This window comes from Phodopus roborovskii, unplaced genomic scaffold, assembly GCF_943737965.1.
Source record: "Phodopus roborovskii unplaced genomic scaffold, PHOROB, whole genome shotgun sequence".
NCBI classification, from domain to species: domain Eukaryota; kingdom Metazoa; phylum Chordata; class Mammalia; order Rodentia; family Cricetidae; genus Phodopus; species Phodopus roborovskii.
Window position 1 is genome coordinate 42,256,088 of NW_026126433.1, and position 25,240 is coordinate 42,281,327.

Consider the following 25,240-nt stretch of genomic DNA (forward strand, 5'->3'; position numbering starts at 1 on the left):
TCCTTGTTCAGGTCTCTGCATCTGGATTCCAGTTTGGCTCAGTGTTTAGCTGTGGGTGTCTACTTCTGTTTCCATCAGCTACTAAATGAGGGCTCTATGATGATATATAAGTTAGTCATCAATCTCAGTATCAGGGAATGACATTTAAGGTAGCCTTTCTACTGTTGCTCAGATTGTTAGCTATGGTCATCCTTGTATGTCTCTAGAGTCAGTTTTCTCTTCAAACCTATTATGGCTCCCTCTATTGTAATATCTCTTTTGTTTTTTGCTCTAGTCTATTTGTCTCCCAACTCAATCTTCCTAGTCCCACATGTTCTCCTCTCCTCCCCTTCTCTTTCTTCTATCTCCCTCTTCACTCATTGCCCAACTACCCACTTGCAATATGCTCAAGGAGATCTTGTTCCTCTCCCCTTCTGTGAAGAAACTTGTATGAATCTCTTAGGTTCCTCCTTGTATCCTAGTTTCACTGGTGGTGTGAATTATAGGCTAGTGATCCTTTGCTCTATGTTTAAAATCCTAAATGAGTGAGGACATACCATGCATACCATGTTCCTCTTTTTGTGACTGGGTTACCTCATTCAGGATGGTTCCTTCAAGTTCCATCCCCTTGCCTGTGAATTTCAATATACCATTATTTTTTTCTGCAGAGTAGCATTCCAATGTGTAAATGTGCCACATCTTCTTTATCCATTCGTCAGTTGAGGGGCATGTAGGTTGCTTCCAGGTTCTTGCTATTACAAATAATGCTGCTATGAACATAATTGAACAGATGTCTTTGTTGTATGGATGTGGATCATTTGGGTATATGCCTAAGAGTGGGATTGCCAGGTCCAGTGGTAGACTGATTCCCATTTTCCTGAGGAACCGCCGTAATGATCTCCAAAATGGCTGTAAAAGTTTTCACTCCCACCAGCAGTGGAGGAGTATTCCCCTTTCTCCATATCCTCTCCAGCATAAGCTGTCATTAGTGTTTCTAATTTTAGCCATTCTTGCAGGAGTAAGATGGTATCTCAGAGTTGTTTGATTTGCACTTCTCTGATTGCTAAGGATGTTGAGCACTTTCTTAAATTTCTTTCAGCCCTTTTGGATTTCACTATTGAGAATTCTCTATCCAGTACTGTACCCCCACTTTTTAATGGGGTTAGTTGGTGTTTTGGTGAAAAGTTTCTTGAATTCTTTGTGTATTCTGGAGATCAGCCCTCTGTTAGATGTAGGGTTGGTGAAAATCTTTTCCCATTATGAGGGCTGCCATTTGGTCTTGTCCAGTGTGTCCTTTGTCTTACAGAAGCTTCTAAGTTTGAGGAGGTCCCATTTATTAATTGTTGATCTCAGTGTCTGTGCTACTTTTGTTATGTTCAGGAAGCAGTCTCCAGTACCACTTTCTCTTCTAAGAGGTTCAGTGTGGCTGGATTTATGTTGATCCATTTGGACTTGAGTTTTGTGTGTGGTGATAGACATAGGTCTATCTGCAATCTTCTACACACCATCATCCAGTTGTGCCAGCACCATTTATTGAAGACGCTTCCTTCCATTGAATACTTTTAGCTGTTTTGTCAAAAACCCGGAGTTCGTAGGTGTGTGGGTTAATATGAGGATTTTTGATTGGATTCCATTGGTCTACCTATTTAATTTTGTGCCAATACCAAGCTGTTTTCAGGACTATAACTCTATAGTAGAGCTTGAATGAAATCAGGGATGGTGATGCCTCCTAAGTTCCTTTATTGTACAGGGTTGTTTTGGCTATCCTGGGTCTTTTGTTTTTCCATATAAAGTTGATTATTATCATTTCAAGGTCAGTGAAGAATTGTGCTTGGATTTTGATGGGGATTGCATTGAATCTGTATATTGCTTTTGGCAAGATTGCCATTTTTATTATGTTTATCCTACCTATCCAAGAGCATGGGAGATCTTTCCATTTTCTGGTATCTTCTTTAATTTCTTTCTTTAAAGACACAAAGTTCTTGCTATATAGGTCTTTCACTTGTTTGGTTAGTGTTACCCCAACATACTTTATGTTCTTTGTGGATATTGTAAAAGGTGATGTTTCTCTGATTTCTTTCTCAGCCACTTTATTATCTGTATGTAGTATGGCTAGTGAATTTTTTGAGTTTATCTTGTATCCTGCTAGTTTGCTGAAGGTGTTCATCAGCTGTAGGAGTTCCCTGGTGGAGTTTTTTGGGTCACTTATGTAAACTATCATATCATCTGCAAATAGTGAAAGTTTGATTTCTTCCTTTCCAGTTTGTATCCCCTTGCTCTCCTTTTGTTGTCTTATAGCTTTAGCTAGAACTTCAAGTACAATATTGAAGAGATATGGAGAGAGTGGACAGCCTTGTTTTGCTCGTGATTTTAAAGGAATTGCCTTAAGCTTCTTCTATTCAGTTTGATGTTGGCAATTGGTTTACTGTATATTGCTTTTTTAATGTTTAAGTATGTTCCTGTTATCCCTGATCTCTCCAAGACCTTTATCATGAATGGGTGTTGGATTTTGTCAAAGGCTTTTTCAGCATCTAGTTATATGATCATGTGGTTTTTCTTTTTCAGTTTGTTTATATGGTGGATCACATTGATAGATTTCCATATGTTGAACCATCCCTGCATCTCTGGGATGAAGCCTACTTGGTCATGGTGGGTGATTTCTCACATGTTTTCTTGGATTCTATTTGTTACTTTTTATTAAGTATTTTTGCATCAATGTTCATGAGGGATATTGGTCTATAGTTCTCTTTCTTAGTTATGTCTTTGTGTGGCTTGGGTACAAAGGTAATTGTTGTCTCATAAAAAGGGTTTGGTAATGAACTTTCTGCTTCTATTGTGTGAAAAATTTGAGGAGTATTGGTCTTAGTTCTTCTTTGAATTTCTGGTAGAATTCTACACTGAAGCCATCTGGCCTTGGGCTTTTTTTTGGATGGGAGGCTTTTGATGAATGCTTCTATTTAATTAAGGCTTATAGGTCTATTTAAGTTGCTCATCTGTTCTTGATTTAATTTTGGTTAGTGATAGTTATCCAGCAGTTTGTACATTTCCTTCAAATTTTTGAATTTTGTAGAGTACAGGCTTTCAAAATATGATCTGAAAATTGGATTTCCTCAGTGTCCATTGTTATGTCCCCCTTTTCATTTCTGATTTTGTTGATTTGCATGTTCTTTTTCTCTGCTTTTTCATTAGTTTGGATAAAGGTTTGTCTATTTTGTTGATTTTCTGGAAAAACCAACTCTTTGTTACATTGATTCTTTGTATTGTTTTCCTAGTTTCTACTTTATTGGCTTCAGCCCTCAAATTGATTATTTCCTGGCATCTACCCCTCCTGGGTAAGTTTGCTTCTTTTTGTTCTAAGGCTTTCAGCTGTGCTGTTAATTCTCTAATGTGACTATCCTCCATTTTCTTCATATAGGTACTTCGTGCAATGAACTTTCCTCATAGCACTGCTTCCAAAGTGTTTCAAAATTTTGGGTATATTGTGTCTTCAGTCTCTTTGAATTCTAGGAAATCTTTAATTTCTTTCTTTATTTCTTCCATGACCCAGGAATGGTGCAGTTGTACATTGTTCAGTTTCCATGAGTTTATAGGGTTTCTGCGATTTGTGTTGTTGTTGAATTCCAACTGTAAGGCATGGTGGTCTGATAAGATACAGGGAACTATTCCAATTTTTTTAAATCTGTCTAGGTTTTTTATGTTGCCTAGTATGTAGTTGGTTTTAGAGAAGGTTCTGTGTGGAGCTGAGAAGGTATATTCTTTTGTGTTTGGATGGAATGTCCTATAGATATCTTTCAACCCCAATTTGGACACAACTTCTGTTAGTTCTTTTGTTTCTTTGTTAAGTTTCTGTCTGGTGGTCCTATCTAGTGGTGAGAGTGGGTGTTGAAGTCTCCCACTGTGAGTGTTTGAGGTTTCATGTGAGCTTTGAATTTTAGTAGGGTTTCTTTTATGAATTTGCCTGCCTTTGTATTTGGGGCATAGATGTTCAGAATTGAGACTTTGTACTGATGGACCTCTCATGTGATGAAAATGAAATGACCTTCTTCATCTCTTTTGATTGATTTTGGTTTGAAGTCTAACTTGTTAAATATTAGGATAGTTATGCCTGCTTGCTTCTTGGGTCCATTTGATTGGAAGATCTTTTCTCAACCCTTTACTCTGAGGTAATGTCTGTCTTTGAAGGTTAGATGTGTTTCTTGATTCTGTCCTCATATCCATTCTATTAGTTTGAGTCTTTTTATAGGAGAGTTAAGACCATTAATGTTGAGGGAAAGTAAGGACCATTGATTGTTAATTCTTGTTTGTTTTAGATTTGTTGTTTTTGGTGGTATTGTGAGTATATTTACCCTGCTTTTTCTTTTAGGTTCTGGTGAAGTGGGCTTATCTATTGCCTATGTCTTTGTGAGTGTAGTTAACTTTCTTGAGTTGGAGTTCTCATTTCAGAACTTTCTGTAGGGCTGCATTTGTGAATATGTATTGTGAAACTCTGGCTTTGTCACTGAATATCTTTTCTCCATCTATAGTGATTGAGAGTTTTGTTGGGTATAGTATGGCATCTGTCAGTTGTTAGTGTTTGTAGAACATCTATCCAGGACCTTCTGGCCTTGAGAGTTTTCATGGATAAATCAGGTGTAATTTTCATATGTCTGTCTTTATATGTTACCTGGCCTTTTCCCTTTGCTGCCCTTAATATTCTTTCTTTATTCTGCATGGTAAGTGTTTTGATTATTATTTGGCAAGGTTTGTTTGTTTGTTTGTTTTTTGGTCTAGTCTATTTGGTGTTCAGTATGCTTCTTAGGCATGTCCTTCTTTAGATTGGGAAAGCTTTCTTCAATGATTTTGTTGAATATGTTTTCTGCACCCTTGACTTGGGCTTGCTTGCCTTCTTTGCCTATTATTCTTAGGTTTGGCCTTTTCATGGTGTCCCACATTTCCTGGATGTTTTGTGTTAAGGATCTGTTGGATTTAAGATTTTCTTTGGTCAATGAATCTATTTCCTCTAGTTTGTCTTCAGTGCCTGAGATTCTCTTAGATTTTTTTGTATTCTGTTGGTTATACTTGCATCTGTAGTTCCTGATCATTTACTAAGTTTTCTGTTTGTGTTTTCTTTATTGTCTCTATTTCAGTTTTCAGGTCTTGTACTGTTTGAATTGTTTCCTTCATCTGTTTGATTGTCCCCCCCCCCCTTGGCTTTTCTTAAGAGATGTGTTTATTTTTTTGCATTTTTTGCTTAGCTTTTTCCTCTGTTTCTTTCAGTTTTTTGTTTGTTTGTTTTTATTCTATTTCTTTAAGGGATTTTCTCATATCATCTTTGAGGGCGTCTATCATTTTTATGAAGTTATTTTTTAAGTTGTTCTCTTCTGCTTCATCTACATTGGTGTGTGCAGGTCTAGTTGGTATAGAGTCCCTAGATTCTGCTGGTGTTATACTAGTATTTGTATTGTTGGGTGTTTCCTTGTATTGCTGTGTTCCCACCTGCTTTTTCCAGTGGGTGAAGGTGGAGTCTCTCTCTCTCTCTCTCTCTCTCTCTCTCTCTCTCTCTGTCCTGCTCTCCTGATGGTTGTAGTTGGGTCTGCAACTCTGCATGATCCAAGCTCTCTTGGAGGTCTCTCCTCAGGCAGAGGGCAGGCAATGGGGTACAAAGATCAGGCAAGTGTGGCCTCAAGGTAGTCCTGCATGGATAGGCAGGTCCAGTGTGCTCAGAGAAGACCTAGGAAGTTCCACAGAAGTGGAGGGGTTGTTGGACCTGTACTCTGGCCCAATGCTCACCCGGAGCAGTGGGTCAGCAGGTAGGCTAGCTTAGGTATTTCTTACTGAATTCTTTACCTATAAAAATGGGTATAAAACCTTTACAGGGTTCTTGTTACGTTAAGTACTTGCAGCACATTCGAGACTAGCTAGTTGCATAGTACTCAAGAGATTCTCGTGTGGGGCTGGAGAGTTGGCTGGAGAGAAGAGTGCATGCTTTTCTTCTAGAGGACCTGAGATCAGTGTCTAGCATTCATGTAGAATAGCTCACAGCTGTCTGTAAACGCCAGCTCTGAGGGATCCAATGCCGTTTTCTGGCCTCCTGGGCACTGTCCTCATGTGTACAAAACCATACACAGACACACGTGTATATATATACATATTTAAAAAGTAAAAATGAATCTTCAAAAGAGATTTTAGCTGTTATTGTTGGTCTGTGAGTTACTCCCAAATAGAGGGCAGAGAAACAGATGGCCTCTGGGCTCCTCACATTTGCTCCCAGATCCTTAACTTAAGGAAGTTACTGTCAACTGCCCACATTGTTTAGGTCTCATACTTGTTCAGTGACCTTCACACCAGGTTTTCTTTCCTAGGCTGCTCAGATTCTACTGTTGATATGGTCAGCGTCTCAGGAAGTCCTCTCTGGCTTCGGCCTTCCAACATACAGACACATATCCTATCTATTCAATGGAAGAAGACACAACTGGGCTCACCTGAAAAAAGTAATAAGATCCTGATCCGGTATACTTGTAACAAAACACTACAGTATTATTCTAATGGTTTCAATAAAACATATGACTTTAATGCCTCAGATCTTGCTCTTGGCATCAAGTCAGCTAAGCTGCAAGACAGTGGTCATTACGAGCTGGAGATGACCAATAAGATTGGAATCATTTGCAGTAAGAAATTCCAGATTCTTATAGTTGGTGAGTTTTTAGCCCTGCTCACTCTGTCCCTTTGATTCTTGTAGGACTTGTATTTCTAGAACCCTCTAATCAGAATCTTTGCTTCCAGATCGCGTTGAGAAGCCTCATCTGCAGGGCCAGTGGAAGATCGGGACTAATGGGATGTGTCAGCTGTCTCTGGACTGTTTGGTGCCCAGGGATGACAATGTGAGCTATGCTTTGTACAGAGGGAGCAAGCTGATTTCAAAACTAAGGAACTTGACCCACCTGGAGAGCCAGACTGAGGCCAGCAGTCTGCACACATATACCTGCAATGTTAGCAACCAAGTCAGCTGGGAAGTTGACACTCTGAACATCACCCAGGGCTGTCAGAGTGTCTCTCAAAGTAAGTGGGGCACTTTTGCTCACAGCAGAGACTCCACAACCAGACTCACAAGAGATCCAGGTATCAGATCACATAGCCTTCTGGTCCAGTGCCTTGGACCCTTCCTAAGCAGACACTGGGCCTCTCAGAAGCACAGGTCTATCTTAGCCTGAGAGGATTTATATCTTTCTCTTCTCCTGGAAATAGTAGCGTAGTTTTCCCTCCTCACAGGGAATACCAAGTTGTTTAGTGACTTTCATGATGCTATGAACATTAACTTCCTAATTTGAGAAGTTAGAGACCCAACTTCTCCTGAGTGATGTCTTACCTCAAGCTGGAGAGTTTTCTGGGAGGTAACACTGTACCTGAGTGATGTCTTACCTAAAAATGGAGAGTTTTCTGGGAGGTAATAACAGTTTACCACAGTAACCTTGTCAGTGGGGGCAGCAGGAAAATGACAAGGAACCTAGTACAGTTCTGCATTTATTGTTTATCCTGAGTTACCTGAGTTAAGGGTCTATACTTTTTATTAGACAAAGGCTTAATGTGATGCCAGCATGGGACCAGGCAAACCAACCCAGTTCAAACCCAACCCAACACAACCCACCCAATCCTACACAACCCACCCAATCCAACCTACTTATCAACCCAGCCCTAACAACCCACCCAATCCTACACAACACACCCAACCCAACCCAACCCATCCAACCCTATAAAACTCACCCAACCCATTTACCTACCCAACCTAACCCAACCCATCCAACCCAATGTAACCCAACCCAACTAACCCAACCTATCCAACCCAACTCAACCTAACCCAACCCTACACAACCTACCCCAAACACCTACCCCAACCCGACCCAACCAACTCAACCCAACCCTCAGAGTCTCTCTTCTTAAATTTGCAGCAAAAATTATGTGCAACTCCTTACTTTGGGCTCAGGTTTCCACAGTGCTAAGTTTAGGTTCATGTAGTGTATTTTCTTATCTTTGGATTAGGCACATCTCTTTTTTCAGAAGAAGAAAACACTAAAAAAACAGAAGGAATAGGTCCTCAGAACCTTTCCCCAGAGCATCCCTTGGGTTCTCACTGGACTAGAACTGAAGTATTCCATGTCCCATGTTTGGGCCTGAACTCAGAATATGGGTCTACTGCCATCCATGTTAGGCAAAAGGAACACTGACTGGCATTGCTGTGGTTGGAGCTACCAAGGAAGTATACCCCCACCATGACAGTGTTCTGTGCCAGTACCCCATCCAGTGTCTCAGAGCCTCCTTACTTCAGTGGGAGATCCCAAATGAGTGCAGTTTCCCAAATCCTGACAAACAGCCCTAGCAAAATGCCTCCAGAAACTCACCTCCAGAAGCTCAATACTGACGAAATAGGGAGACATTCCAGTAGGAATCCGGAGCTAGGCATCCCTCTGTGGAACTACAGATCTGAACTGGACTAACTCAAAGCATAGTTACTGAAAGAGAAAAAGAAGTATAAACTACATTATATAAAGAATCTCTCTGCCAAGGGGTTTGCTTAACAATATTATTAGGTGGGCTGGAGAGATAGCTCAATGGTCAAGAACACTGGTTGCTCTTCCAGAGGTCCTGAGTTCAATTCCCAGCAACCACATGGTAGCTCACAACCATCTATAATGAGACCTAGTGCCCACTTCTGGTCTGTAGCCATATATACAGACAGAACACTGTATACATAATAAATAAATAAATAAATAAATAAATCTTAAAAAAAAAAAGTGTTAGACAGAGATGACATTGGTCGCTTAGATCTGCCCATTCAGCTCTTTCTTTGTATCAAAAAGAATTTGTCCATGCTGAGAGGGTTAGGGAAGATGGCCCCTGGCCAACAGCTTCTCCTTAAACCCTCTGCCTTTTACCAGGAAAAACACAGTTCTGCCCGGCAGCCAGGGTGACTATGGTTGACAACTGCCCCGGAAAAGCAGCTCTGGCCCATCTTGAGATAACTGAAAATATCTTTTTATTGTAAATGTCCCCAAACAACCAAACTTGCAGCTTCTGTCTTTGTAAAACATGTTTAACTGTTTAAAGTTTCTGCAACCCTAAAAGAGACTTATGGATAAAAGCCCATGTAAAACTGCAATGTTATAGTGAGAATCTATGTAAAATGTAAAGAATCTGTTTATGGCCAGATTTCCCTTGTGCATTAGCCAGAACCATCATTGCATCATCATTTATTTACTGTGATCTCAGGCAGATACCTGTAATGTGGAATTCTTTACCGGTCTCTTCTTATTGGTTGGATTATATAACAGGGCTCATGTGTAACACAAATGTAGGAGCTCTAATGAGGAAGAGCAGTGAGAGGAGAAGAACCAGGAAGGAGAAATGGAAAGCTTACAGTAGTAGGTGTGTGGTAAATATTTGCTGAGGTAAAAGCAGTAGATAGATGTTATAGTTGCTATGCAAGATGTTTTACAGGCACCAGATCATGCAATTAGCCCCTAGATGGAGAAAACATTATCTCCCCCTTTTCAGGTAAGAAAAATGCCTCAGAGAGGTAAATAAGTAGCACAGGTCCTCTGGATCAGTCTGTCACCCAGCTGAGGTAGGACAACAAGATGATGAATTTATAGGATGTGAGAAGCCTGGCCACATGAGAGAAAACAGTGGTTTTGGGGGATAGTCTTGAAGCTAATGTATGGGGACATGAGGGCTCAGTCCTCCTTCCTTCTGTGTCCTTCAGAATACAGAGTTTTGCCCTTTGTGACAATCATCGTTATTTTAGTCATATTATTTCTCGGTGCCGTCACTTGCTTCTGTGTGTGGGATAAGAAGAGAAAGTCACGTAAGTAGAAGACCCCTAATGGAGTGCTGTTGCATGAGGCATCAGGTTCAGTGGGTTGTCCCTGAGTCCATGGGATATACTCTAGGCAGCTTCTCCATTTCTGGGAGAGATGTTGGGATATTTGTGAATATGGGTGGAGGGAGGGCAGCTAATGACTGCAACCTCCTGTTCACATTAGCTGTGGACCATATTTATAGCATGGTTCCCAATGTACTGCTTTATCTAAGGTGCTGCCTTTGGTTGGTGACTGCCCAGCTTGGTGGAAGATGTTTGTCAAGGGATGGGTAATTGCTCTCTACTGTGCTCTTTAGCAAGAACACCAATCTGCCTGTTTTCTGGAGCCACTCTTGAGATCTTTACCATCCTTGGTAGAGATGTGAAGTAGAAGCCTGGACAGGAAACTTTCCTAATGTTTCTGATTCTAGTCCTTATTTTCTTCCTCACACAGAGCCAAGTCCTAAGAATTTTTCAACAATATATGAACATGTCAAGGATCCACAAGGCAGGAGGAATCAAGTAGGACATTCTGGGGCCCCAGGATCTCCTTCAGCTGTCCAGGAAAATGGAAGGGGACAAACAGAATCAAACAGGTGTCATTTTGAGGTGAACTTCAGCCCTCTTCCATCTTTCTTTTTCCTCTACCAGTTTCCTGGCTCTGCCCAAAGAGGGAAAGGAGGAAAGAAATGCAGCAGAGAAAATGTAAATGAGTCAGAAGGGGCATCATGGTGCTGAACTTAGCAGAAATCAACAGTAGAGGGCAGAATGTGTCAACCACTGCCTTCCCAGGCTGCACTCTGGTGTCATCCTCATTTCAGCTCAGTCTTACCAGCTGGGCTCGATGCCAGGATGAGTGCAACCTTCATATATTTATTGCCTAACCATATCCCCAAGATTAGAAGATAGGAGCTCCCTGTTGTGGTTCTCTTAAGCCCTGCCTAGGCTGGGGAGCATGAGCAGCCTGAGTATAAGAGTTTTGGAGGTTCCTCAGTGGTCTGTGTTCAAAGCCTGTTGGGTAGAAGCCAAGCATGGCTAAAGTAGCAGAGAAGGCAACTGGTTTGGTACAGAGTAGGCAAACCTGAAGGCTCAACTGTGAATGAAGACCTCTGTCTTCCCATCTCTCTTAGGGACCTAGATCTTCTTGTCAGCTAGGAATATAGAGAAGAAGGAAACTTCAGAGGGCCTACAGGTGCTCTCAGTTCTATATTGCAGGATGTGGTGATAGGCTTAGGGGAAAGGTGCAGAGGAGTCAGGGAGTGCTGGTAGAAAGGGTTGTAGGAGTGGAGGGGAAGGGCTTTCCTCCCACCCCCATATCCACTGCTAGGCAGAGAGAGACACGTGGGCTCTTCTGTCACAGAACGGCTTCTTTCAAGTCTGTTTCTTAGCTGGCTGTGGGCAGCCCTGTTTACCTTATTCCTGGTCCTGACAGTGGAATACTGCCTGGAAACTAAAGAAGATGGATTTCTCCACTGCTAGTAGGTCTTAGGGCACATATACCTACCTGTAGCCACCTGATGCCCATAAATTTATAAAAAAAAATAGCCTCCTCATTACCCCAGATGAAGATGATATTAAACTAGGTAAAATAAGCCATAGGAAGAGATGTTATTTGGAACAGAAGAGGCCCCTGGGGGCTGTTGACCACCTTTTGACATGAGATTCCTCCTTGCCTGACCTCAGCTGGCCTGATATCTTTTCACTGTCTCTGGGTTTTGGCTTGAAAGCCTCCATCCCAAGTTTCATGTGCTTTCCCTTTAGGTCGCAGATTCAGCCTTTCTGGAGACAAGTCTGGGCAGAAGAGAAAAATAACAAATTCCTATTGACTTTCTAGCTGCTAAGAATGGTTGATGTTTTTCTGCTTCTCAGCCTCTTACTTCTGGAGGGCTACTGAACTCTCGTGGCCTTCCTGACCCCCTGAGAGCCCTGCTTGGCACTGTGTTCTTGGAGTCATGCAGGGTGGGATGCATCTATCTCTAATTGCTTGTGGAGCAGGCATCAGAGGAGAGAAAGATGGAAGGACTGTGTGCTTTCTGACATTGTGACCAGTCCCTCACTCAGCACTGTTACTTCTCTGGGGATGGATTGAGGCCCAGGCCATGCTGACCATGAAGCCTGGATCTAGAGATGGCCCTTAAGATGGTCACATCTTTAAAATGTTTGGGCCCTCTGAATTTCAATGTCTTGAACACCCTAGAGCTCTACCCACTGTCAGTGGTTGTGTTGGCATAAAAGCCAGCAAAGTTAAGAAGGGAGTTTTACATTATTAAAGGGAAGAAAGAGACAGGGAACCTGTCAGGTTGTTGCCTCTTGGGTGGTTCCTTGCTGCTGGTCTACTGTAAGTCATTCTTCTTCCCATCTCTCCTTATTCTGATGTTTGATGATGAGGCTTTCCCAGTTTGCACTTTCCTACTCCTGAAAACCCCTTCTTTGTGATGTCTCTCACTGCTTAACCTAAGCCAAGACAGAGACTATTACATGCCACTTCATTCTTCTGTGCAGGAGCAGATGCCGGAGCAGAAAACCTCTGGAGATGGAAGTACCATCTACTCTATGATCCAGTACAAGGTACTCCTCTGGCTTATCTAATCTATCCCGTTCTAGTATATGGGACTTCCCAAGCCTCATTTAAAATACACCATTGAAGGAAGAATGGGGCATTGGTGTTCCTTGAGGACTGAAAGACAGCCACAGGTGCTCTAAAATATTGTTTGGAATGATCAGCATGTTCAGAGTATCTTGGCAGTGGTTTTCATTTGTTCACATCTAGAAGAAGTGTAGACCAGGTTGTCTATAGGAGAACAAACTTCACTATGGGGATTCATCTTATGTTTTTCCTCTGATTCTAAGAACAGGAGTCCTTGTGTTGATTATTATAATGGTACCATTTAGCTCTATTAAGGAAAGAATAGATATGTATAGATATGTATTGGTCTTACAAAATCTTATTTAAACTTAATTATGACCATTTTTTAAATAAATCTCACTTGACAGTCTTAGGAAGTTTACAAAAGAGGAAACCAAGATTCATATAAACTGCTGTGTTCAAGGCCACATAGCTGAGCAGTAATACAGTTGAACCAAACAGTTTCTCAATTTCCGTCCTACTTTTCCTGCCATGCCTCTAACACCAGATGTGAAAGTTCATGCATGAATGACTAAGATATTCTGTAATATTGGCAGATAATAGAACTTAATTGATAACCAGAGTCAGGTGTTCTCTTCCAAGGGAAAATGCTTGGTGATGGGCAGCTGTGAAAATTTCCCAATAAAAACATTTTCTTCCTGTCTTCTCTTCTCCTCTCCTCTTCTCTCCCGTTCACTTTCTGAGGACCAAATCCAGGAACAGCAACACCCTCAGGTTGTTGGCAAAGTTGTATCACAAAGAAATCTATCCCGAGAGTGACTGATATCTGCCAGCTCACTGGTTTTAGCCACATTAGCTTTGACAGAAAAATTTGAATAAACCCAAGGAAGAACTCCTCTTGATCAGGATGCTAAGTGAAAATGAGATTCCTCCTCTGGATTATCTTGCCATGGAGATGGTTGTCCACCCTGATGAATGTGCATTTCAGGTCTAGAGAAGAAGATTTATCAAATGGAGCCATTGAACTCCCTGTTAAAATGAACTCCCTGGAAATTTTTGGGCTTGAATTCTCCATCTATTGTGTACTGTATTTCTCTTCTTCCTTCTTGTTCTTCCTTCCTTCCTCCCTTTGTTTCCCCCCTTTCCTTCCTCCTCTTCTTTATTCTTCTTCTTTCTTCTTCTGAATCTGTAACTTTGTCTGTGGGAAAAGAAGCATTCCTATCTTTTTAGGAATAATATAAGGGTCAGTAAGAAAGAATATAGATAAATAAGTGAACAACAAATAGTGGTAATTGTTACTAACAGTAAGGAACTAATTAATGTCAGGCTCTACCTCCCAGGTACTCCAGGCTTCTTCTCATTGATAAACAGAACTTACATTTAGTCAGAGTTGAGGCAAAGGGTTATGCTGGATCTTTGTTCATGAAATACTTTTTTATTTTTTACTCATTAGCCTTCTGATCCCACACCACAAGAAAAATGTACACTTTATGCAGTAATCCAGCCTTCCAGGAAGGTGAGAAATCTATTTCTCTGGAGGGTTTTGTTGAATGGATGTGTGGCTTTGCTCTGTGTACTGTGCTGTGTTTGCAGGTGTGTGCTTGCAGAACATGTGTGTATCTGTCTTCCGTTCTGTGCAACTGAGTAGCTTCCGTTAAATGATTATATCTCATTGCTAAGAGCCTAACAAGGAGGAATGCCTTTCCAGTTCTGCCTGTGAAAAAAAGAACAGTTCTGAGATGAAGGGAACAGTGGATTGTAGGAGTTTCTTAGACTTTTTGTGGTAGGTAAAGGGCAGGGATATAAGTCAGGACTGAAGGATCTCAGGACCATTCCTAGGACAGCTGAGGTTATGGTGAGAGCTACTGGAGGGGTTTCCAAGGTAGGGGCTTGCTGCCTGCAGCTGAAGACATGAACTAGGAAGGCGAGTATTGACATTCAAAGACGGAAGGTTCTAGCCAGTGCTACAAATGGAGGCTACTGGACTGAAGCAGCCATCATGACCAGTTCCAATCTCAGCTCTCAACATGTCTGGAAACAGACAGGTGTGTGTCCTGGGGCTCATGCCTATCCATTTAATGGTGGTGGGAAGGAATAGGGAGAATGGCACTCTCATGGCTGGAATTACAGAGTAGAGCTACAAGTTATAACTCAGCAGGATGGGGAGATGGAATTCCACAAAACTGGGAGTCTGTGCAGGTCAGGGGCTGTGGTTTAAAGGGGTTTAGGATAAGTTTGCAGATTTCATTCATTTTCTTCAAAACCAATCAGTCATCCAACCCACTTGAATTTCACTGTGAGACGTGTTTATTTTTTAATTACATGCTGCAATATCAGCACATATAAATGTTCATAGGTACTATGACATGGTTTGGTATTATGTTATAAAAACCTTGAGGGTAAGAGGGAGAAAGGAAAGGAGGGATGGAAGGAGGGAGGGAGTGGGAACTGGGATTGACATGTAAAATAAAAAATAAATAATTAAAAAAATCTTGGGGATGAAGAGATTGGCCAAGTTTGTAAGAGTACTGCTGTACAAGCCCAATGTCCCAAGTTTGAGCTCCAGAACCCATGGTGGAAAGAAAGAACTGATTCCTGAAAAGTTATCCTCTGACCTCTACATGAACACTGCTGCACACATGCCCATTCATACACCATACCCACAATAATAAAATATTCTACATACAACTGAAAGTATAACTAATGATTCATACTCCCTTAACCTAGAGGCAGGAGGGAGGGCCTAGTCCCTACTCCAAATGACTTCACAGATTTTGTTGATCCCTCCTGGAAGGCATCACCTCCCTGTGGAGTGTGTATGTGTGGGAATGGGCTGGGAGGGTGATCAGGGGGCATGGGATGGAGGGAGGGAGAGTGTAAGGGAAGGAGAGAGAAGGACCTGGGATCCATATGTAAAATAAGAAAAAAAGAGAAACATAAAAAAATAAAACCACTGTGTTTGCTATATGTGCTATGGTTAGCATACATGTATATGTCAGAGCTGTTTATGTTAGAGGAGGTTGTATTGACATGATGCGTGGGTTCAGGTGGTATTTACATTAGGATTGTCTAAGGTACATTTATTTGTTTATTTGTATTATTATTTTTATTTATTTTAGGATTGTGTGGTTGTGGATTGACGGGGCTGTGTGGGTACAGGTACTAAATTATGACTTTAGTTCAGGAGAACACATCATAGGCCAGGATGTATTGTATTTCTCTGGCTATCATTAAGAACCACTCATTGAATCCCGTCTGGTGGGCTTTCTCTTTGGGATCTTGCATATGAGCCAGGAGCAAGACATCTCTTATGTGAGACTTAAACCGTCTTAACCCTCAATTTCTAGTATGGATCCAAGAAGAGGAACTGGAACCCGTCCTCAAATTGCACTGTGTATGAAGAGGTAAGATCCTGGAGCTCTCCTTCACAGTCAGTTTACTGTCTGTGGACTCCCAGGATTCAGTCAAGAGGATATACATCCATATAGCCCTGGGGTTGCTGGGATTTTAGGGATCCTGCAGGAAGATACTGAGGTTCCAGAAGACTGACTGGTCTAATTCAAGGTCGTATCATGTGTTCAAAGTCTGGGAGGCTTGGGTTCTAAACTAGGGCTGTCTCCAAGCTAGTTCACTGACTATGTGTTAATGTTAATGGATGTATGTGGGGCATACTAAGGAGGATCAAAGAGTGGAAAATAAATTCCAAACTGTCTCCTAAAATTAGGAAGTTATTGGGAAGGATTTCAGAATGTGGGTGATCTTAGACTTTTGCAGAAGACATTGTTCAAAAGTGACATTGAGTCTGGTAGCTAACTGATGCCCATTAAGTCTACAAGGAAGGAGGGAAGTGAGACGTAACATTTACTAGGGTTTTTTCCTAAGCTATAAGGCAAATTGCCAGTGCCTGTGTGTAAACTACCTCATTTAATCTTCACAAAATGCTTTAAGGTAGGCATGGTGTAGCCATACCCTTAGTTTGTTCTTCTCAGTGCTAGGGATAGAACCTAGGGCCTTGGGTGTACAAAATAAGTACTCTACCACTGAGTTATAGTCCACATCCTTGCTTGCAGTTTATATCCAGAGAAATTAAGGTACAGAGAACACCCTAAGTATTAGCCTCAGAAACAAAACACCCGGGTCTGATAGAAATGTTGTTGTTAGTCACAAGGAAAAGGCTATGTGGTTGCCTATGGAGATTGCTAGCTCTTTAGTAGTAGCCGAACCATATACCCAACTTGACAGGCCAGAGTTGCAGAGGTGACTGTATGGGCCAAGGCAAGCTGGGGGGCCACAAAGAAGCATGGAATAGTTTAAAAAAAAAAAAACGCTCCGGAAATGAGTGGGAGAATGGATTCAAGTTCTGCCTTCACCCACACTAATCACTGGCCTCAAGGAATGTGTTATATATACCACTCTGATTTTTTTTTTTTTTAAATAAGTCTGAAATGTGGGGATAGTAGAAGATCACACCCTACAAGATTATTTTAAGGATAGTCCAGAGTGAATGTTTGAAATATCTCTTTTTTCTTTGCAGGTTGGAAAACAATACCTCAAAGCCCAAAACCCTGCTAGACTGAGCCGCAGAGAGCTAGAGAACTTTGATATTTATTCCTAGGTATTGCAAGTGTTTTCATCCTGTGTTATGAATCAGCATTGGCTTTAGAAGGGAACACAGCAGATGATGATGTCATATGAGTCTGGAACAGCTCCTAGGCTGAGAGGATTTAGAAGTTTATTCATGCTTTATATTTTATTTTATCTTATTATTTCTTAAAAGAATTAGACAAGATCTGACTTAGTAGCCAAGGATGACCTTAAACTTTTGACCTCTCTGCCTATACTTCCCAAATTCTGGGATCACAGAGGCATATACCACCATATATGGCCCCAAAACAATTTTTTTAACAGTTACTGTAAGATCCAGCTTGTTAAAAATCTTCCAATCTTACAGACCAGACAAGAACAGTTAGAGAGGTTGTGTTGGCCATGCTCTGAGACGTTGTAATCCATACGGTGCTGTAGAAATGTGCAGTAGAGGGAGATTCCCTTCTATAGCTCTCTAAGCTTTTATCCCCTACCCTGACTCCATTAATATGGGATGCTTGCTCAGGAAATCAAGTATGAACTAAGAGAACTTACTCAGAAGCTCCAACAAGGGGCTCAATTCAGACTTTAGTTCTTTTTTTCTTGCCTCTGCTGGGATTAAAGGCATGCACCACTCATGCCTGGCTTGGAGTCTTGTTCTTCAAGAGTCTCACCCTGCACTTATAACAGGAGTTTGACATGGAAATTTGCAGACCCAGTGCTGAAGAAGTAGCTGAGAGCTCTACACTCAGATCTACAGGCAGCAGGAAGAGGAAGAGGAAGCCACTGAGCCTGGCTGGGCTTTTGAAACCTTAAAGCCCATCCCTCAGTGACACATTTCCTCCAACAAGGCCACACCTTCTAATCCTTCTCAAGAACCACTCCCTGATAACTAAGTATTCAAGTATATGAGCCTGTGGGGACATTATTAGTCAAACCACATTCCACTCACTAGCCCCCACAGGCTTATAGACTCATTATAATGCAAAATGCATTTAGTTCAACCTTAGAAGTCCCCATAATCTATCACCTTCTCAACACTGTTTAAAAGTTCAAAGTCTCTTCTGAGACTTAGGATGGTCTCTTAACTGTAACCCTCTGTAAAGTCAAAACCAAAAAGGAAATCACATACTTTCAACACACAATGGCACAGAATATACATAACTATTCCAAAAGGGAGGAAAGGGACCACAGTGAGGAAATACTTGAGCAAAACAAGGATGAAACCAGCATAGTAGACTCCAAATTCTATACTTCCACGTTTGATGTCAAAGTGCCCTTTGGATCTCCAACTCCTTTCAGCTTTGTTGACTACAACATACTTTTCTCACTTGGACTGGTTCCACACCCAGTCTGCAGCTCTTCTTGCAGGTATCTTGTGGCTCTGGCATCACCAACACCATGTGGTCTTCCAAGACAATCCAGGCTTCACATTCACAGCTTTGTGTCCTCCATGTAGGGACACCCTGACACACAGGCCTCAGTAGCTTTTCTTAGCTACAGTGGGAGATTCTTCCCTTCTGAAACATCCTAGGCTGGATCCTCACACTTCATATCACCCTACTAATATGGCCCATTATGTTCCCGATTAAAGCATCCAATTGTTTTTCTAGTTCAAAGTCCCAAAGTCTTCCATAGTCCTCAAACAAATAGCATAGTCAGGCCTGTCACAGCAATACCTCACTCCCTGGGGCCATCTTCTCTCTTAGTCAGTGTTCTATTGCTCTGAAGAGACACCATGGCCAAAGTAACACATAAAAGAAAGCATTTAATTGGGGCTTGCCTACAGTTTCAGAGGTTAATAAAGTATCTTGAATTTCAGAGGCTTAACTGAGTGATCCTAATCTCTTCCCTGAGCTGGAAGGAAAAGGGCAAATATTTATGTAATAATTTAGATAGAAGAGGTTAGGTTCCAATTAGATTCTCCTAGGTCTGAGGGTTCTAATAACCTCTAGAGAGAAGATGAAACCTGAATTGATGTTGGTGGGGGAGGAAGAGGGGATAGGAGTCAAGACGTTGTTGTGTGTTAGAAAATGATTAAAATAGGTCTGAGAGGTTCTTGACCCAAATTCTGAAGACAGGTGATGAATTCTGGAAGGAATGTAGCAGAGAAAATGCAATGGTTTCTACTTACTGGAGGTTAGGGTGGTAGACCTGCATGTGGTGCCTTGTAGCTATTTTAAATGTCGGAGCAAAGACCCATTAATATTCATGTCTTTAAGTTTGAACAGCTTTGACCCAAAGAACTAAGCTGGAGAGGAAAGCAGCTCTGATTGCAAATTACACAGATTTGTTCCTAAGGCCGACACTGAAACTCATAAGCATTAAACATTGGGCTTAAAGTCAGGAGGAGACATGATGAGCTAACAGGTGTTGTATATCTGAACAGGTGTTTACTGAGTCCATTCTATCTTCTGCTTCTTGATCCTCTGCCTTGACAAGGTCTTGCTGTATAGCTCAGTTGGCCTAGAACTGGGAATTCTCCTGTTTCAACCACCTAAGAGTATGTCACCATACCTGGAAGTGAATGACTTTTAAAGCCCAGTTCAATGTTCAGGAAGTCTTACCTACTCTATCCCTTGGAGTAGTGACAGCTGCTCTATTCCCCAGTGTAGTGACAGCTGCTCTATCCTACAGTGCAGTGACACCTACTCTATTCCCCAGTGACTTTGACACCTACTCTCTTCTCTAGCAGAGTGGCACTTACTCTGTTCCCTCAGTGCAGTGACATCTGTTCTATCCCCAGTGTAGTGACAGCTGTTTTATCCCTCAGTGAACCAACAGCTGCTTTATTTCTCAGCAGTGGCATCTGCTGCTCCTAGCATCTGAAAAACACTTGGAATTTCACAAACTATTAACAAGGTGTGTAGTGTTCCTTCCTCCTCCTTCTCCCACTGATAGATTCAACTCTAACATCCTCTATCACATGAAAGATAATATGACAAATCCTCAGGGTCAGGGTGCTGCCACAAATACATCTGAATCCTCATAGTGCCCAACCCAATTATGAGTGAATAAAACTTTTTTTTTTTTTTTTGAGACAGGTTTTCTCTGTGTAGACCAGGCTGGCCCCAAACTCAAGACATCTGCCTGCCTCTGCCCTGAGTGCTGGGACTAAAGGTGTGCAACACCACTACCTGGCTAAAAGAGGCATTTAATAAAAATTACTGATCAAATCATTAATTACGTATGAGTTGCATATTTGAAAAGTTTTAGAGGTTAAATAATTCTTATTGAGTGTTTACAGAAGGTAGGTGAAGTTGGGGATAGATCCAAAACTGAAAGTATTAAGAGTATTCAATGGAAATGAGAATGAGACCCTCAGAGCAAGAATAATTGTTGGGTTATATTTAAGAAAAAAAAACTTCTTAAGGCCCCTGATCCTGCTGCTCCTGTCTCCGGTCCCCTTTGAGAGCACCCTTGGAGCTCTGATACACCCCCACCCATCCCAACCTCCAGCCTACCCCCCCCACCCTGTGCCCTACCCCACCTACGGTCCTGCCGCGCTGGTTGAGCACTGGGACAGAGGGTGGAGCCAACAGTCCACCCTACTTCGGAGACCTCTCGGAGCAACTCCGAACAAAGGAGACCTGACTATCCACGTGGGACCACCTGTAATTTCCACCGGCTTGGTCCCTGACCCCGCCTCCAGTCCTCTGCTGGAGTCCCAGGCCCCCTCCCAGAGATCCGCCTATCTCTGCGGGTCCACTTGGAGTTCCTGCAGGCAAGATCCTTGACCCCCAAATCCGGGCCCCTGCAAAAGAACGAGGTCTCAGCTGGAGAGCGCCAGTTTCCAGTGAGATCCCACTACCCTGCAAAACCTTCTCAAGTTCCAGCCCAGCCCTCGTCCTCTTCTGCCGGCTATTGGCCAGAGGTGAGTCTGGGCCCAATCGGGGCTGCCTGTCCCCTTCAACCTCTTCTACCCCCCCTCCCCCCGCCTGAACTCCCTGGATTGGCCCCTGATCCTGCTGCTCCTGTCTCCGGTCCCCTTTGAGAGCACCCTTGGAGCTCTGATACACCCCCACCCATCCCAACCTCCAGCCTACCCCCCCCCCACCCTGTGCCCTACCCCACCTACGGTCCTGCCGCTCTGGTTGAGCACTGGGACAGAGGGTGGAGCCAACAGTCCACCCTACTTCGGAGACCTCTCGGAGCAACTCCGAACAAAGGAGACCTGACTATCCACGTGGGACCACCTGTAATTTCCACCGGCTTGGTCCCTGACCCCGCCTCCAGTCCTCTGCTGGAGTCCCAGGCCCCTCCCAGAGATCCGCCTATCTCTGCGGGTCCACTTGGAGTTCCTGCAGGCAAGATCCTTGACCCCCAAATCCGGGCCCTGCCAAAGAACGAGGTCTCAGCTGGAGAGCGCCAGTTTCCAGTGAGATCCCACTACCCTGCAAAACCTTCTCAAGTTCCAGTCCAGCCCTCGTCCTCTTCTCCCGGCTATTGGCCAGAGAGAAGCCTCCTAGAGAGCTTGGACCACACAGAGATACAGACATTGAATCTTTGATCCACATAAGCCCATCTGGGAAGGACCATAGAGAGAGGGAAGAGACACCACCAACACCTACAGGAAGAAACTATGGGAAGAAGGCAATACAAGAGAACACCTAACAACAGAAAGACAAACATGACACCACCAGAATCTAGGGAATCTACACCAACTAGAATGGAACACAACAACAAAGCAGAGGAAGCAGAAGGGTATGACTTAAAAATCACCATCATAAAAATGATAGAGGCCCCCAAAGAAGATATGAGAAAAACCCAAAAAAAAAAAAAAAAAAAAAAAAAAAAAAAAAAAAAAAAAAAAAACAAAATCCAAAAAAAAAAAAAAAAAAAAAAAAAAAAAAAAAAAATTAACGAAAAAAAAAAGGGGTTCAAGATTTGAAAACCGAAATTGAGAAAATAAAGGCAACACAAATGGAAGGAAAGCTGGAAATTGAAAAGCTGGGCAAAAAATCGGAAACCACGGACACAAGCATAACCAATAGAATTCAAGAGATGGAAGAGAGAATCTCAGGCGCAGAAGATAAACTAGAAGAAATAGATTCATCGACCAAAGAAAACCATAAATCCAACAAATCCTTAACACACAATATCCAGGAAATGTGGGACACCATGAAAAGGCCAAACCTAAGAATAATAGGCATAGAGGAAGGTGAGGAAGCCCAGCTCAAAGGTGCTGAAAACATATTCAACAAAATCATCGAGGAAAACTTTCCAAATCTGAAGAAGGACATGCCCATGAAAGTACAAGAAGCATACCGAACCCCAAATAGGCTGGACCAAAGAAAAAAGACCCCTCGACATATAATAATCAAAACACCTAGCATACAGAATAAAGAAAAAATATTAAGAGCAGCGAAGGAAAAAGGACAGGTAACATATAAAGGCAGACCTATCAAAATTACACCTGACTTCTCCATGGAAACCCTCAAGGCCAGAAGGTCCTGGATAGATGTTCTAAAAGTATTAAGAGAACACGGATGCCAGCCTAGGCTACTATATCCAGCAAAACTCTCAGTCAATATAGATGGAGAGAACAAGATATTCAATGACAAAACCAGATTTTCCCAATATGTATCTACAAATCCAGCCCTACAGAAAGTATTGGAAGGAAAATTCCAACCCAAGGAAGGTAACTACGCCCACAAAAATGTAGGCAACAGATAATCCAACTACACCAGAAACCTAGGGTGAAGCAGAACAAATATATTCACAATACCACTGCCAACAACAAACCTAAATCAAACAACCATCAACAATCAATGGTCCTTACTCACCCTCAACATTAATGGTCTTAACTCACCTATAAAAAGACACAGATTAACAGAATGGATACGAAGACAGAATCCATCCTTCTGCTGCATACAAGAAACACATCTTAGCTCCAAAGATAGACATTACCTCAGAGTAAAGGGTTGGGGAAAAGATTTTCCAATCAAATGGAAATAAGAAGCAAGCAGGCGTAGCTATCCTAATATCTAACAAGCTAGACTTCAAACCAAAACTAGTCAAAAGAGATGAAGATGGTCATTTCATATTCATCTCAGGAGAAATCCATCAACACAAAGTCTCAATTCTGAACATCTATGCCCCTAATACAAAGCCACCCACATTCGTAAAAGAAACACTACTAAAACTCAAAGCTCATATAAAACCTCACACACTTATAGTGGGAGACTTCAATACACCACTCTCAACACTAGACAGGACCACAAATCAGAAACTCAACAAAGAAACAAAAGAATTAACAGAAGTTATGTCTCAACTGGGGCTAACAGACATCTATAGAACATTCCATCCAAAGACAAAAGAATATACCTTCTTCTCTGCTCCACATGGAACCTTCTCTAAAATCGACCACATACTAGGAGACATAACAAACCTCAACAGATACAAGAGAATAGAAATAGTCCCCTGTATCTTATCGGACCACCATGCTTTAAAATTGGAATTCAACAACAATACAAATAGCAGAAAACCTGCAAACTCATGGAAACTGAACAATGTGCAATTGCACCACTCCTGGGTCAAAGAAGAAATAAAGAAAGAAATTAAAGACTTTCTAATATTCAACGAGAATGAGGATACAACATACCCGAACTTATGGGACACCTTGAAAGCAGTGCTACGAGGGAAGTTCATTGCACTAAGTGCCCATATGAAGAAAACAGAGGATAGTCACATAAATGAATTAACAGCGCAACTGAAAACCTTAGAACAGAGAGAAGCGAATTCACCCCGCAGGAGCAGACGCCAGGAAATAATCAACTTGAGGGCTGAAATCAACAAAATAGAAACCAGGAAAACAATACAAAAAATCAATGCAACAAAGAGTTGGTTTTTTGAGAAAATCAACAAGATTGATAAACCTTTATCCAAATTAACGAAAAAGCAGAGACAGAACATGCAAATTAACAAAATCAGAAATGAAATGGGGAACATAACAACAGACACAGAGGAAATCCAGACAATTTTCAGGTCATACTTCGAAAATCTGTATTCCACAAAAATTGAAAATTCAAAGGAAATGGACAAGTTTCTGGATAACTATCACTTACCAAAATTAAATCAAGAACAGACAAACAACTTAAATAGACCTATAACCCGAAATGAAATAGAAGTAGTCATCGAAAGCCTTCCAACGAAAAAAAAGTCCAGGGCCAGATGGATTCAGTGCAGAATTCTACCAGACATTCAAGGAAGAACTAATACCACTACTCCTCAAACTGTTCCACAAGATAGAAACAGAAGGTTTATTGCCAATCTCTTTTTATGAGGCCACAATAACTTTGGTACCCAAACCTCACAAAGACACAACTAAGAAAGAAAACTACAGACCAATATCCCTGATGAACATCGATGCAAAAATACTCAATAAAATAATGGCAAACCGAATTCAAAAATACATCAGAGAAATCATCCACCATGATCAAGTAGGCTTCATACCTGGATTGCAGGGATGGTTTAACATACGAAAATCTATCAACGTGATCCACCATATAAACAAACTGAAAAAGAAAAACCATATGATTATCTCCCTAGATGCAGAAAAAGCCTTCGATAAAATTCAACACCCTTTCATGATAAAGGTATTAGAGAGGTCAGGGATAACAGGAACATACCTAAACATAATAAGAGCAATATACAGCAAACCAACTGCCAACATCAAACTGAATGGAGAGAAACTTAAGCCAATTCCTCTAAAATCAGGAACAAGACAAGGCTGTCCTCTCTCTCCATATCTCTTCAATATCGTACTAGAAGTTCTAGCTAATGCTATAAGACAACAAAAGGAGATCAAGGGCATCCAAATTGGAAAGGAAGAAGTCAAACTGTCTCTATTTGCAGATGATATGATAGTTTACATAAGCGACCCAATAAACTCTACCAGGGAACTCCTACAGCTGATAAACACCTTCAGCAAACTAGCAGGATACAAGATAAACTCAAAAAAATCAGTAGCCCTTTTTTTTTCAGACGACAAAGAGGCAGAGAAAGAAATCAGAGAAACATCACCCTTTACAATAGCCACAAGCAACATAAAGTATCTTGGTGTAACGCTTACCAAACAAGTAAAAGATCTATATAATAAGAACTTTGTGACTCTAAAGAAAGAAATTAAAGAAGATACCAGAAAATGGAAAGACCTCCCATGCTCTTGGATAGGTAGGATAAACATAGTAAAAATGGCAATCTTACCAAAAGCAATCTACAGATTCAATGCAATCCCCATTAAAATCCCACCACAA

At 41.6% G+C, this 25,240-nt stretch overlaps 1 protein-coding gene across 2 annotated transcripts in view; it reads left to right on the forward strand.

Moving 5' to 3' along the window:
• Window positions 1-17,620, forward strand: part of Cd244 (CD244 molecule) — a 30,825-nt gene extending 13,205 nt beyond the window's left edge. Inside the window, exons 2-9 of one of the 2 annotated variants that reach the window (XM_051186283.1) lie at window positions 6,321-6,653; window positions 6,742-7,017; window positions 9,716-9,817; window positions 10,266-10,420; window positions 12,314-12,379; window positions 13,852-13,914; window positions 15,746-15,802; window positions 16,933-17,620. In XM_051186283.1, the coding sequence (XP_051042240.1) occupies window positions 6,321-6,653; window positions 6,742-7,017; window positions 9,716-9,817; window positions 10,266-10,420; window positions 12,314-12,379; window positions 13,852-13,914; window positions 15,746-15,802; window positions 16,933-17,013 (1,133 nt within the window). In that variant the 3' untranslated portion in view covers window positions 17,014-17,620. The remainder of the gene's footprint in view (window positions 1-6,320; window positions 6,654-6,741; window positions 7,018-9,715; window positions 9,818-10,265; window positions 10,421-12,313; window positions 12,380-13,851; window positions 13,915-15,745; window positions 15,803-16,932) is intronic. The other variant, XM_051186284.1, reaches the window with a different exon arrangement.
• The last annotated feature ends 7,620 nt before the right edge of the window (window positions 17,621-25,240 follow it).